The sequence below is a fragment of the Pseudophryne corroboree genome, chromosome 6, assembly GCF_028390025.1.
Source record: "Pseudophryne corroboree isolate aPseCor3 chromosome 6, aPseCor3.hap2, whole genome shotgun sequence".
Taxonomy (NCBI): Eukaryota; Metazoa; Chordata; class Amphibia; order Anura; family Myobatrachidae; genus Pseudophryne; species Pseudophryne corroboree.
The window spans coordinates 252,567,793-252,583,118 of record NC_086449.1 but is presented as its reverse complement, the minus strand read 5'-3'; the positions used below and the strand labels follow the sequence as shown (position 1 = coordinate 252,583,118).

General features: G+C 46.9%; 1 protein-coding gene across 2 annotated transcripts in view; it reads right to left on the bottom strand.

The window, feature by feature from the left end:
* The window catches only part of STRC (stereocilin), a 146,630-nt gene that overhangs the window by 24,412 nt on the left and 106,892 nt on the right, over nt 1–15,326 (bottom strand). For both annotated transcript variants that reach the window (XM_063925879.1, XM_063925880.1), the window contains exons 22-24: nt 11,834–12,033; nt 7,160–7,250; nt 5,611–5,785 (exon numbers count right to left, since the gene is read on the bottom strand). In XM_063925879.1, coding sequence (XP_063781949.1) covers nt 5,611–5,785; nt 7,160–7,250; nt 11,834–12,033 — 466 coding nt within the window. The remainder of the gene's footprint in view (nt 1–5,610; nt 5,786–7,159; nt 7,251–11,833; nt 12,034–15,326) is intronic.

Here is a 15,326-nt window from a genome sequence, read left to right as displayed (position 1 = left end):
TACAACCTGTGATCTAAACCCAGTTAACAGTATGATAACAGCGGAGCCTCTGAAAAGATGGCTCACAACAATAATAACCCGATTTTTGTAACTATGTACAAGTAATGCAGATAATCCGCACTTGGGATGGGCGCCCAGCATCCACTACGGACTCCGAGAAATAGAATTATCGGTAAGTAAATTCTTATTTTCTCTATCGTCCTAGTGGATGCTGGGGTTCCTGAAAGGACCATGGGGATTATACCAAAGCTCCCAAACGGGCGGGAGAGTGCGGATGACTCTGCAGCACCGAATGAGAGAACTCCAGGTCCTCCTTAGCCAGGGTATCAAATTTGTAGAATTTTACAAACGTGTTCTCCCCCGACCACGTAGCCGCTCGGCAGAGTTGTAATGCCGAGACCCCTCGGGCAGCCGCCCAAGAAGAACCCACCTTCCTTGTGGAGTGGGCTTTTACCGATTTTGGCTGTGGCAGGCCTGCCACAGAATGTGCAAGCTGAATCGTACTACAAATCCAGCGAGCAATAGTCTGCTTAGACGCAGGAGCGCCCAACTTGTTGGGAGCATATAGTATAAACAGCGAGTCAGATTTCCTGACTCCAGCTGTCCTTGAAATGTATATTTTTAAAGCTCTGACAACGTCCAACAACTTGGAGTCCTCCAAGTCGCTTGTAGCCGCAGGCACTACAATAGGTTGGTTCAGATGAAATGCTGACACCACCTTAGGGAGAAAATGCGGACGAGTCCGCAGTTCTGCCCTGTCCGAATGGAAAATCAGATATGGGCTTTTGTAAGATAAAGCTGCCAGTTCTGACACTCTCCTGGCCGAAGCCAGGGCTAGTAGCATGGTCACTTTCCATGTGAGATATTTCAAATCCACAGTTTTTAGTGGTTCAAACCAATGAGATTTGAGAAAGTCCAAAACAACATTGAGATCCCACGGTGCCACTGGAGGCACCACAGGGGGCTGTATATGCAGCACTCCCTTAACAAAAGTCTGGACTTCAGGAACTGAAGCCAATTCTTTTTGGAAGAAAATCGACAGGGCCGAAATTTGAACCTTAATAGATCCCAATTTGAGACCCATAGACAATCCTGATTGCAGGAAATGTAGGAATCGACCCAGTTGAAATTCCTCCGTCGGAGCACTCCGATCCTCGCACCACGCAACATATTTTCGCCAAATGCGGTGATAATGTTGCGCGGTTACTTCCTTCCTTGCTTTAATCAAAGTAGGAATGACTTCTTCCGGCATGCCTTTTTCCTTTAGGATCCGGCGTTCAACCGCCATGCCGTCAAACGCAGCTGCGGTAAGTCTTGAAACAGACAGGGACCCTGCTGAAGCAAGTCCCTTCTCAGAGGTAGAGGCCACGGATCTTCCGTGATCATCTCTTGAAGTTCCGGGTACCAAGTCCTTCTTGGCCAATCCGGAACCACTAGTATCGTTCTTACGCCTCTTTGCCGTATAATTCTCAATACTTTTGGTATGAGAGGCAGAGGAGGAAACACATACACCGACTGGTACACCCAAGGCGTTACCAGCGCGTCCACAGCTATTGCCTGCGGATCTCTTGACCTGGCGCAATACCTGTCCAGTTTTTTGTTGAGGCGAGACGCCATCATGTCCACCATTGGTCTTTCCCAACGGGTTACCAGCATGTGGAAAACTTCTGGATGAAGTCCCCACTCTCCCGGGTGAAGGTCGTGTCTGCTGAGGAAGTCTGCTTCCCAGTTGTCCACTCCCGGGATGAACACTGCTGACAGTGCTATCACATGATTCTCTGCCCAGCGAAGAATCCTTGCAGCTTCTGCCATTGCACTCCTGCTTCTTGTGCCGCCCTGTCTGTTCACATGGGCGACTGCCGTGATGTTGTCCGACTGGATCAACACCGGTTTTCCTTGAAGCAGAGGTTCTGCCTGGCTTAGAGCATTGTAGATTGCTCTTAGTTCCAGAATGTTTATGTGAAGAGACGTTTCCAGGCTCGACCACACGCCCTGGAAGTTTCTTCCTTGTGTGACTGCTCCCCAGCCTCTCAGGCTGGCGTCCGTGGTCACCAGGATCCAATCCTGTATGCCGAATCTGCGGCCCTCCAATAGATGAGCACTCTGCAACCACCACAGAAGAGATACCCTTGTCCTTGGAGACAGGGTTATCCGCTGGTGCATCTGAAGATGCGAACCTGACCATTTGTCCAACAGATCCCTCTGGAAAATTCTTGCGTGGAATCTGCCGAATGGAATTGCTTCGTAAGAAGCCACCATTTTTCCCAGGACTCTTGTGCATTGATGTACAGACACCTTTCCTGGTTTTAGGAGGTTCCTGACAAGCTCGGATAACTCCTTGGCTTTTTCCTCCGGGAGAAAAACCTTTTTCTGAACCGTGTCCAGAATCATCCCTAGGAACAGCAGACGTGTTGTCGGAATTAACTGGGATTTTGGAATATTCAGAATCCACCCGTGCTGTTTTAGCACTTCTTGATACAGTGCTAATCCCATCTCTAGCTGTTCTCTGGACCTTGCCCTTATTAGGAGATCGTCCAAGTATGGGATAATTAATACGCCTTTTCTTCGAAGAAGAATCATCATCTCGGCCATTACCTTGGTAAAGACCCGAGGTGCCGTGGACAATCCGAACGGCAGCGTCTGAAACTGATAGTGACAGTTCTGTACGACGAACCTGAGGTACCCCTGGTGTGAGGGGTAAATTGGAACGTGGAGATACGCATCCTTGATGTCCAAGGATACCATAAAGTCCCCTTCTTCCAGGTTCGCTATCACTGCTCTCAGTGACTCCATCTTGAACTTGAACTTTTTTATGTACAGGTTCAAGGATTTCAGATTTAGAATAGGTCTTACCGAGCCATCCGGCTTCGGTACCACAAATAGAGTGGAATAATACCCCTTTCCTTGTTGTAAAAGGGGTACCTTGACTATCACCTGCTGAGAGTACAGCTTGTGAATGGCTTCCAAGACCGTCACCCTGTCGGAGGGGGACGTTGGTAAAGCAGACTTCAGGAAACGGCGAGGTGGATCCGTCTCTAGTTCCAACCTGTACCCCTGAGATATTATCTGCAGGATCCAGGGATCTACCTGCGAGTGAGCCCACTGCGCGCTGAAATTCTTGAGACGACCCCCCACCGCCCCCGAGTCCGCTTGAGAAGCCCCAGCGTCATGCTGAGGCTTTTGTAGAAGCGGGGGAGGGCTTCTGTTCCTGGGAAGGAGCTGCCTGTTGCTGTCTCTTCCCCCTTCCTCTGCCTCGTGGCAGATATGAATATCCCTTTGCTCTCTTGTTTTTAAAGGAACGAAAGGGCTGCGGTTGAAAAGTCGGTGTCTTTTTCTGTTGGGGAGTGACTTGAGGTAAAAAGGTGGATTTCCCGGCTGTAGCCGTGGCCACCAAATCCGATAGGCCGACACCAAATAACTCCTCCCCTTTATACGGCAAAACTTCCATATGCCGTTTTGAGTCCGCATCGCCTGACCACTGTCGCGTCCATAAACTTCTTCTGGCCGAAATGGACATAGCACTTACCCGTGATGCCAGTGTGCAGATATCCCTCTGTGCATCACGCATATAAAGAAATGCATCCTTTATTTGCTCTAAAGACAGTAAAACATTGTCCCTATCCAGGGTATCAATATTTTCAATCAGGGACTCTGACCAAGCTACCCCAGCACTGCACATCCAGGCTGTCGCTATAGCTGGTCGTAGTATAACACCTGTATGTGTGTATATACTTTTTTGGATATTTTCCATCCTCCTATCTGCTGGATCTTTAAGTGCGGCCGTCTCAGGAGAGGGTAACGCCACTTGTTTTGATAAGCGTGTGAGCGCCTTGTCCACCCTAGGAGGTGTTTCCCAGCGCGCCCTAACCTCTGGCGGGAAAGGGTATAAAGCCAATAACTTCTTTGAAATTAGCATTTTTTTATCGGGGGCAACCCACGCTTCATCACACACCTCATTTAATTCATCTGATTCAGGAAAAACTATAGGTAGTTTTTTCACACCCCACATGATACCCTGTTTTGTGGTACCTGTAGTATCAGCAATATGTAACGCCTCCTTCATTGCCAAAATCATATAACGTGTGGCCCTACTAGAAAATACGGTTGATTCGTCACCGTCGCCACTGGAATCAGTGCCTGTGTCTGGGTCTGTGTCGACCGACTGAGGCAAAGGGCGTTTTACAGCCCCTGACGGTGTTTGAGGCGCCTGGACAGGCACTAATTGATTGTCCGGCCGTCTCATGTCGTCAAACGACTGCTTTAGCGTGTTGACACTATCCCGTAATTCCATAAATAAAGGCATCCATTCTGGTGTCGACCCCCTAGGAGGTGACATCCCCATATTTGGCAATTGCTCCGCCTCCACACCAATATCGTCCTCATACATGTCGACACACACGTACCGACACACAGCAGACACACAGGGAATGCTCTTAACGAAGACAGGACCCCACTAGCCCTTTGGGGAGACAGAGGGAGAGTTTGCCAGCACACACCAAAAGCGCTATATATGACAGGGATAGCCTTATAATAAGTGCTCCCTGTATAGCTGCTTTAATAATATAGTTTTGCCACAATTTTGCCCCCCCTCTCTTGTTTTACCCTGTTTCTGTAGTGCAGTGCAGGGGAGAGCCTGGGAGCCTTCCTGACCAGCGGAGCTGTGTGAGGAAAATGGCGCTGTGTGCTGAGGAGATAGGCCCCGCCCCTTTTTCGGCGGGCTCGTCTCCCGCTCTTTAGTGGATTCTGGCAGGGGTTAAATATCTCCATATAGCCCCCGGAGGCTATATGTGAGGTATTTTTAGCCAAAAAAGGTTTTCATTTGCCTCCCAGGGCGCCCCCCTCCCAGCGCCCTGCACCCTCAGTGACTGCCGTGTGAAGTGTGCTGAGAGGAAAATGGCGCACAGCTGCAGTGCTGTGCGCTACCTTAAGAAGACTGAGGAGTCTTCTGCCGCCGATTCTGGACCTCTTCTCGTTTCAGCATCTGCAAGGGGGCCGGCGGCGAGGCTCCGGTGACCATCCAGGCTGTACCTGTGATCGTCCCTCTGGAGCTAATGTCCAGTAGCCAAGAAGCCAATCCATCCTGCACGCAGGTGAGTTCACTTCTTCTCCCCTAAGTCCCTCGTTGCAGTGATCCTGTTGCCAGCAGGACTCACTGTAAAATAAAAAACCTAAGCTAAACTTTTCTAAGCAGCTCTTTAGGAGAGCCACCTAGATTGCACCCTTCTCGGCCGGGCACAAAAATCTAACTGAGGCTTGGAGGAGGGTCATAGGGGGAGGAGCCAGTACACACCACCTGATCGTAAAGCTTTACTTTTTGTGCCCTGTCTCCTGCGGAGCCGCTATTCCCCATGGTCCTTTCAGGAACCCCAGCATCCACTAGGACGATAGAGAAATAAGTATTAGGGTAATATAGCAATGACTTTGTCAGCCACCAAGGGATGAGGAGGGTTTACTGCATGAGGAAGCATTCAGTACAGAAGAGTAGTGTTCCCATCTGATACACATACTTACAGCATGGTGAGCTGACATTATTTTGATTCAAACAAGTATTACAAGAAGTGAACTTGTCAGAAGCCTTAAAGTAACACAGTCACCCTCACAAAATCTCACCTCGATTGCCTCTAAAACCACTCGTGGTTAAAGTAGATGTCAAGACCATCTTGTTCCTCCATGTCCTGCCCTGCAGATGTAAGCTTTGTCTGGTACAGATCTTCCCAATGTCACTAGCTTCCCATTCTCTCTGGCTCTCTAGCAGCCATTCCAAAATGTCCGGTGTCAGCACATCCTTACAACAAGCCAACAGATACAGTAATAAATATAGGGGCTCCAATTCCATCCACAAGATGTATGAGCAGCACATTACACAAGTATATAAAGGGGGTAGGGGGGAATGTGTGTTCCTGCAGGTCACTACTGTTGTGTGTATAGTCTGGACACATACACGCTGGCCTCAGGGTAGATGGAAGAGCAACTTCTCCACTTACCACTCTACAAGGCTTAATACATCTCCCCTTGAATGGGGAGATGTATCATAACTTCGAAAGAGATATAGTGGAGAAGTCACCAGCAGCTTCTGTCATTCTATAGACTAAGTAGACAAATGATAGCTAAAGGCTGACCGGTTGCTATAGGCAACTTCTCACTTTGGGCCTGATTTAGAGTTGGACGCAGTGCCCATGTTAGTGCAGCTGAGTGATTATTTTATACCACACATGCACGAAAAGTCCTGAAAACCCGTATGGTGCATGTATTACCCTGAGTGTACAGCTCCATATGCTGCTGCATACAGGATCATTGGCATTAGAAACAGTGATGGCCTGAAGTGAACTCAAAAATAGACCATCTCATGGGCATATTATGGGAGTGCTGCGGAAGGGTTAATAAAAGCGGCTGCATTCTCAGACACAGTACCACAGCGGCCACGTTTAGCTGGAGATCCGAAGGAGACACTGTCTCCCATAGGCTGGTGCAAGTGTCAGTGGTGAGCACGATGATGCGCTGATGGTGGATTGTTTAGAACCACCAGCAAAATGACACCATTCATGGACACTGAAAGTGGGCATCTCAGGGCTGGTATATTCCGGTATACTGAAGTACAAGGGAAGGCTGACACTAGCATTTGCATATTGCTGCAGCCACGAATCCAAGTCTGAGTCAGTCCTCTTATCTCACTCAAAGGTTTGATACATCTCCCCTTAAGTAACTCATCTCTCTCAAAGGTATTAAACCTTTTAGAGAGATAAAATGGAAACGTTGCCCATAGCAACCAACCAACTTCTAGTGATCATTTATCTAGCACAGTCTATAAAATGTCAGAAATTGATCTGTTGGTATGGGCAACTTCTCCACTTCATCTCTCTAGAAGGTTTGATATGACTCCCCCTCAGTGTTTGAGATGCCACTAAAACACTGGTGACCACCTAGGTTCTGTAGCTCCCATCCTAACTGAGCTACCAGATGTGCAGCTGTAGTTAATCCATATTGAGAATAATGTGTTTGGAAAATGTAGGTGTAGTGTAGCCATGAAAATGAATAACACATCCAAAACAGTTATTTATGATAAAAGACTAAAAAAGAAGCAATAAGGAGACCAAAAAGGCATGACAATATATGCAGACACCATCATAATAATAACCTAATACTAATATCAGACTCTTACCTTGGGCACAGAATTAATGTTTTCTGGAGTCAGATGAAAGATCATCCTCCCAATTTGTTCTATGTGTCTTTGTGTCCACTGAGTGGGATGTCTATAGAACATTGAAAGGTAAATTATTAATAGTGTGTTTTTATCAATATAACATAGAAACATAGGGGTATATTTACTAACATTCGTAATTTTCGGAAAAAGGTCAAAGTTCAATCACGAATGACATCGAAAGTGTAAAACTGCAACTTTTTTAATTTATTACGCCTAATTTACTAAGCTGTCGTATTCGGATTTTTCATTTGTTCCGATGTCGATGTCATTCGTGTTTTTTTCCCGTTTTTTACGGCAGTGATTAGCAAAACACTGCCGACTTTATCACAATGAATCTCGGCCGGATCTGTGTGATCCGTGCTGGGGTTCATTTTTTTTTTTTTTTTAAATAAACACTGTAAAACGGCGAAAAAAAATGCGTGGGGTCCCCCCTCCTAAGCATAACCAGCCTCGGGCTCTTTGAGCCGACCCTGGTTGCAGAAATATGGGGAAAAAAATGACAGGGGTTCCCCCATATTTAAGCAACCAGCATCGGGTTCTGCGCCTGGTCCTGGTTCCAAAAATACGGGGGACAAAAAGAGTAGGGGTCCCCCGTATTTCTAAAACCAGCACCGGGCTCCACTAGCTGGACAGATAATGCCACAGCCGGGGGTCACTTTTATATAGTGCCCTACGGCCGTGGCATCAAATATCCAACTAGTCACCCCAGGCCGGGGTACCCTGGGGGAGTGGGGACCCCTTCAATCAAGGGGTCCCCCCCCCCAGCCACCCAAGGGCCAGGGGTGAAGCCCGAGGCTGTCCCCCCCATCCAATTGGCTGCGGATGGGGGGCTGATAGCCTTTTGTGAAAATGAAAAGATATTGTTTTTAGTAGCAGTACTACAAGGCCCAGCAAGCCTCCCCCGCATGCTGGTACTTGGAGAACCACAAGTACCAGCATGCGGCAGAAAAACGGGCCTGCTGGTACCTGTAGTACTACTACTAAAAAAATACCCAAAAAAAGACAATACACACACACCTTGAAAGTAAAGTTTTATTACATGCATCCACACAAACATACATACATACTTACCTTATGTTCACACGAGGGTCGGTCCTCTTCTCCAGTAGAATCCATGGGGTACCTGTTGAATAAATTCTACTCACCAGATCCAGGGTACCAGGCTCCTCGGATAATCCTTTTGTAATCCACGTACTTGATAAAAAAAAAAAAAACGGAGAGCCGAGCCACGCACTGAAAGGGGACCCATGTTTTCACATGGGTCCCCTTTCCCCGAATGCCAGAAACCCACTCTGACTGATGTCTAAGTGGGTTTCTTCAGCCAATCAGGGAGCGCCACGTTGTAGCACCCTCCTGATCGGCTGTGTGCTCCTGTACTGTCTGTCAGGCGGCACACGGCAGTGTTACAATGTAGCGCCTATGCGCTCCATTGTAACCAATGGTGGGAACTTTGTGGTCAGCGGTGAGGTCACTTTCGGTCAACCGCTGACTACAAAGTTCCCACCATTGGTTACAATGGAGCGCATAGGCGCTACATTGTAACACTGCCGTGTGCCGCCTGTCAGACAGTACAGGAGCACACAGCCGATCAGGAGGGTGCTACAACGTGGCGCTCCCTGATTGGCTGAAGAAACCCACTTAGACATCAGTCAGAGTGGGTTTCTGGCATTCGGGGAAAGGGGACCCATGTGAAAACATGGGTCCCCTTTCAGTGCGTGGCTCGGCTCTCCGTTTTTTTTTTTTAATCAAGTACGTGGATTACAAAAGGATTATCCGAAGAGCATGGTACCCTGGATCTGGTGAGTAGAATTTATTCAACAGGTACCCCATGGATTCTACTGAAGAAGAGGACCGACCCTCGTGTGAACATAAGGTAAGTATGTATGTATGTTTGTGTGGATGCATGTAATAAAACTTTACTTTCAAGGTGTGTGTGTATTGTCTTTTTTTGGGTATTTTTTTAGTAGTAGTACTACAGGTACCAGCGGGCCCGTTTTTCCGCCGCATGCTGGTACTTGTGGTTCTCCAAGTACCAGCATGCGGGGTAGGCTTGCTGGGCCTTGTAGTACTGCTACTAAAAACAATATCTTTTCATTTTCACAAAAGGCTATCAGCCCCCCATCCGCAGCCAATTGGATGGGGGGGACAGCCTCGGGCTTCACCCCTGGCCCTTGGGTGGCTGGGGGGGGGACCCCTTGATTGAAGGGGTCCCCACTCCCCCAGGGTACCCCGGCCAGGGGTGACTAGTTGGATTTTTGATGCCACGGCCGCAGGGCACTATATAAAAGTGACCCCCGGCTGTGGCATTATCTGTCCAGCTAGTGGAGCCCGGTGCTGGTTTTAGAAATACGGGGGACCCCTACTCTTTTTGTCCCCCCGTATTTTTGGAACCAGGACCAGGCGCAGAGCCCGATGCTGGTTGCTTAAATATGGGGGAACCCCTGTCATTTCCCCCCCCATATTTCTGCAACCCGGGTCGGCTCAAAGAGCCCGAGGCTGGTTATGCTTAGGAGGGGGGACCCCACGCAATTTTTTTTAAGAAAATAACCACTTTCCCACCCCTTCCCACTGATATACATGCACGGATCTCATGGATCCCTGCATGCCTATACAATCACGGATTAAAAAAGCAGGTCTGTTTTTTTTTAGCACTTTTTTACGAGTTGTAATTTTTCACGGCAGTGTTTTATTTTTTTTTGCTTTGCACTTCTTAGTAAATGACCGAGATTCATACTTAAACAGCCGCGTTTTGACCGATGGTGTATTCATTCGTAATTTTTTTCTTGGACTTCCAAAAAATTACGAATGCCCTCATCACTGCCGTGATTATTGCTTAGTAAATTACCGAGATGACACTTTGATGAAAAAACGGCATCTCGGTCAAAATCGGGACCTTAGTAAATATACCCCATAGAATTTGATAGCTGAAGAACCACTTGGCCCATCTAGTCTGCCCCCTTTTTTTTTTTTACTATATTTTTATCTTAAACCTTATTTGATCCTTATTTCTTTGTAAGGATATCCTTATGTCTATCCCATGCATGTTTAAATTGTTCTACTGTCTTAGCCTCTACCACCTCTGATGGGAGGCTATTTCACTTATCCACTACCCTTTTTGGGAAGTAATTTTTCCTCAGATTTCCCCTGAACCTCCCCCACTCCAGTCTCAGTGCATGTCCTCGTGTCCTATTGCGTCTCTTCATTTGAAGAATGTTTCTCTCGTGGACTTTGTTAAAATCCTTGATATATTTGAAAGTTTCTATCCTGTCCCCTCTTTCCCTTCTCTGCTATACATATTGAGATGTTTTAGTCTTTCTGGGTATGTTTTGTGCCATTGGGCAGAACATAGGTAAGCACAAACTTTGTAAAGACACAGACGGAGAACATGATCTAGTGATAGTGAGAGAGGAGGCGCTGAAGACAACATATCTATCACTGATAAGAAATTCTAGTAAAACTAAAGGAAGTATCCGCACGTGTTTTTTTTTAGTTTAAATTTGGTATTCCCTTTGTGCTGGACAGCACTGGCGTTTCTATAATGGGTGCAGTGTGTGCGGTGCACACGGGCCCCTGAGTCCAGAGGGGGCCCACACCACACACACTGCACCCATTTGTAAAATACTTACCCCTCCGAAGTCCAGCGCCGGCATCCGCAGCGCCGCTAGAACACAGTGAAAATGGCCCAGCGGTCATTTTCACGGCGTTCTGCGCATGCGCAGTAGAGAGATCTCAGGGAAAATGGCCGCCGCGCCATCTTCCCAGAGATCTGCGCATGCGCAGTAGAGTCTGAGCCCTCTAGTGCTCAGACTCTACGGCGCTCTGGGCAGAGAGGAGGGGGCCCAACGGGGGAGGCTGAACACCGGCCTCCTCCTCTCTTAAAACGCCCCTGCTGGACAGTGATTGTAAAACACATGTAAATCGCTGATGTGTTCCATACTGAATTAGATCCTATGGGCGGTATCCAATTAGCAGTGGTAATTTACTGCCGATAACTGACCAAACCAATTAGCCCCAATGCTGGCACTTATCAGGGATTTATTTTGCCTAACTCAGGCAGGCAAAAACAAATCCCGGATAAGTATGCATTTTTCCCTGATCATGCACAATTTTATTATTACGCTGGTACCCACAGCTAAGGGGTACTATCTGTAGCATTGGGCAGGTTATTACCGGTATGCCAGATAAATGCGACTGCAGCTATTTCACATTTCACAACAAGACTATTTGTTCTGTGATTTTTTTTTTATGTTGGGTTTGCAGATATTTTGTACCACATGTATTACATTTGTCATTTAGTATATATAAATTAAAAAGATAATGTTGGACAGTCACTTAGTAATTTGGGCTTGAAAACTTTGATTTTCTAGCGACTTTGCATCTTTTGGATAAAGCACTGTAACACTTACAATGCACATATCAATTCTGTACTTCACAATAACCACATTTGCTAGCAAGATCATGTTCACTGGTAGAACTGGAACTACCAACAGGGATGTGACTGCTATTTTGTCCCGCGTCATCAGTATGACAGACCAGACAGCTGTGATTGGAGAAATCTTGCCTGACACAGCACTGACAACCAATTGTTGTGCAGACCATAGGATAGAAAGAAAGAAATTATATTACATGTACCCAAGCATGTCGTCTTCTACCAAGATCTGACTGAGGTGTCCACTGAATTCCTCAGACAAACAATATGTCTTCAGCTCATCCAGGTGGAGCAGCAGATGCTTTCTATTGATTCTGGAAATGCTTTCTTCTCCAATAAATCCAACCAAAGGTCCCAAGAGATCCAGGTGTTGTGTGGTTATTTCTCCATATATTGGGATATCCTAACAAAATAGTGATACCCTTAATTTCACACTATTAAGTTCCCATTATGAAAAGAAAATATCTTATATCCTTTTTCATATAATAAACATAACATGGGCAATGTACAGAGCCAGCCTTATTTGTATAATTGCTTTTTATAAGTGTGAGGGAACGCCATATTTCTCACCATACCTTGTAACTTATATGCATCCATATATGATAAGTGAGGGGCAGCTGGAGTGCCGATGGCCCAGGAACCCCCACACAAGGAGGGGGGGCATACACACATTGCGAGTGTGGGGGCAATGTGGCATGTGTAAACTGGGGTTTCTGTGTAACACAGGGGCAGATGTATTAACCTGGAGAAGACATAAGGAAGTGATAAACCAGTGATATGTGCAAGGTGATAAAGGCACCAGCCAATCAGCTCCAATATGTAAATTAACAGTATGATCTGATTGGCTGGTGCCTTTATCACCTTGCAAATATCACTGGTTTATCACTTCCTTATGCCTTCTCCAGGTTAATACATCTGCCCCACAATGAGTACTGGGGGCTGGGGGCACTACATTGTGTATTTACACATTATGGGGCAGATGTATTAACCTGGAGAAGTCATAAGGAAGGGATAAACCAGTGATATGTGCAAGGTGATAAAGGCAGCAGCCAATCAGATCCTAACTGTTAATTTACATATTGGATCTGATTGGCTGGTACCTTTATCACCTTGCACATATCACTGGTTTATCACTTCCTTATGCCGTCTCCAGATTAATACATCTGCCCTTATATTTTTTTATCATATCACCAGCAGATCATATTAACAATTTTACTGGTTGGGGCCCCACAACAAGGGCGTAGCTATCATAGGTGCAGGCAGTGCAGCTGCTATGGGGCCCAGAGCTGAGAGGGCCCAACTTCCCTGCCAAAGTTACATGTGTTATATACATTTTTTTACCATTGGGTGGTACATTGGGGTCCTTTCGAACTTTTTTCCTTGGCGATTGCACTATATCTAGGTATGCCCCTGGACCTGCTCATTGTAGTGTGGTATAAGTGAACTGTAGGGCATGTTATATAATATGAACCGGGGCACTATAATGAGGCACAATATTAACGGAGAGCACTATATGTCATAATGTGAAGTGGGGGTACTGTGCGGCATAATGTGTACTGGCCGCTCTGAAACGTGACATAGGATGAACTTAAGCACTACTACGATTCGTAAAATAAACTAGGGCACTACGATGGGGCATAACATTAAATAAGGCTCTACTATGGTTCAGAAAATGAACTAGGGCACTATTATGGGGTATAAAAATAAGATTTTAATTACCTACTGGAAAATCCTTTTCTCGTAGTCCGTAGAGGATGCTGGGGTCCAATTTAGTTCCATGGGGTATAGATGGGTCCTTTGGGAGCCACTGACAATTTAAGAGTTTAATAGTGTGGGCTGGCCCCTTCCTCTATGCCCCTCCTAGCAGACTCGGTCTAGAAACTGTGCCAGAGGAGACGGACATACTTCAAGAGAAGGAAATACACAGATAGTGGTGAGATTCACACCAGCTCACACAGAACAAAAAAGGAAAGCCAAGCTAACCAACTTGGAACAATTCAGCAACGACTGAACCAACAATACTGAACCAAGTAACTATGCAGGAATACGAAGCACTGGGCAGGCGCCCAGCATCCTCTACGGACTACGAGAAAAGGATTTACCGGTAGGTAATTCAAATCCTATTTTCTCTTACGTCCTAGATGCTGGGGTCCAATTTAGTACCATAGGGATGTATCAAAGCTCCCAGTACAGGAGGGAGAGTGCTGAGGTTCCTGCAGAACAGATTGACCAAACTTTAGGTCCTCAGAGGCCAAAGTATCGAACTTGTAGAACTTAGCAAACGTGTTCGACCCTGACCAAGTAGCTGCTCGGCAAAACTGTAAAGCCGAGACACCCCAGGCAGCTGCCCAGGAAGAACCCACCTTACGAGTAGAGTGGGCCTGAACAGAATTTGGAATCGGCAGTCCTGCCATCGAATAAGCATGCTGGATAGTAAGCCTGATCCAGCGAGAATTCATTTGCTTAGAAGCAGGACACCCAATCTTTTTGGGATCATAAAGGACAAATAGAGCATCCTATTTCCTGTGACGAGAAGTTCTCTTCACATATATCTTCAAAACCCTCACAACATCCAAGGGCTTTGAGCTAAGTGAGGTGTCAGTAGCCACTGGCACCACAATAGGTTGGTTGATATGAAAAGCCGACACAACCTTTGGAAGAAATTGCTGACGCATTCTGAGCTCAGCTCTATCCTCATGGAAAATCAAGTAGGGGCTGTTGTGCGACAATGCCCCCAATTCCGACACACGTCTTGCAGATGCCAATGCCAATAGAGTGACCGCCTTCCAAGTAAGAAACTTTACGTCCACCTCCTGTAAAGGTTCGAACCAATCCGATTGCAGGAACTGCAGCACCACATTAAGATCCCAAGGCGCCGTAGGAGGCACAAAGGATGGTTGGATGTGCAGAACTCCTTTCAAGAAAGTCTGAACCTCAGGGATAGCAGCCAATTGTTTCTGGAAGAAAATGGACAAGGCCGAAATCTGGACTTTGATTTAGCCCAAGCATAGGCCCACATCTACACCAGCTTGCAGAAAGAGGCGAAAACGTCCCAGTTGAAACTCCACCGTAGGAAACTTCTTGGATTCACACCAAGAGACATACTTTTTCCAAATCCGATGGTAATGTTTAGACGTTACCCCCTTCCTAGCTTGGATCAGTGTAGGAATAACCTTGGTCGGAATGCCCTTCCGAGCTAAGATCTGGCATTTAACCTCCATGCCGTCAAACGTAGCCGTGGTAAGTCTTGATAGGTGAACGGCCCCTGTTGTAGAAGGTCCCGCGAAGAGGCCTCGGATCCTCCACCAGTAATGCCAGAAGATCCGCATACCAAGCCCTTCTTGGCCAGTCCGGAGCAATGAGGATCGCCGGAATTCCTGATCTTTTTATTAGTTTGAGAACCCTTGGGATGAGTGGAAGTGGAGGGAACACATACACTGACTGGAACACCCATGGATTCGCCAGGGAGTCCACCACCACTGCTTGTGGGTCTCGTGACCTGGAACAGTACCTCCGAAGCTTCTTGTTGAGGCGAGAGGCCATCATGTCTATTTGAGGTACACCCCATCGGCTTGTCACCTCTGCAAACAACTCCGGATGGAGGCCCCATTCTCCTGGATGGAGATCGTGTCTGCTGAGGAAGTCCGCTTCCCAGTTGTCCACTCCCGGAATGAAAATCGCCAAGAGTGCCAGCGC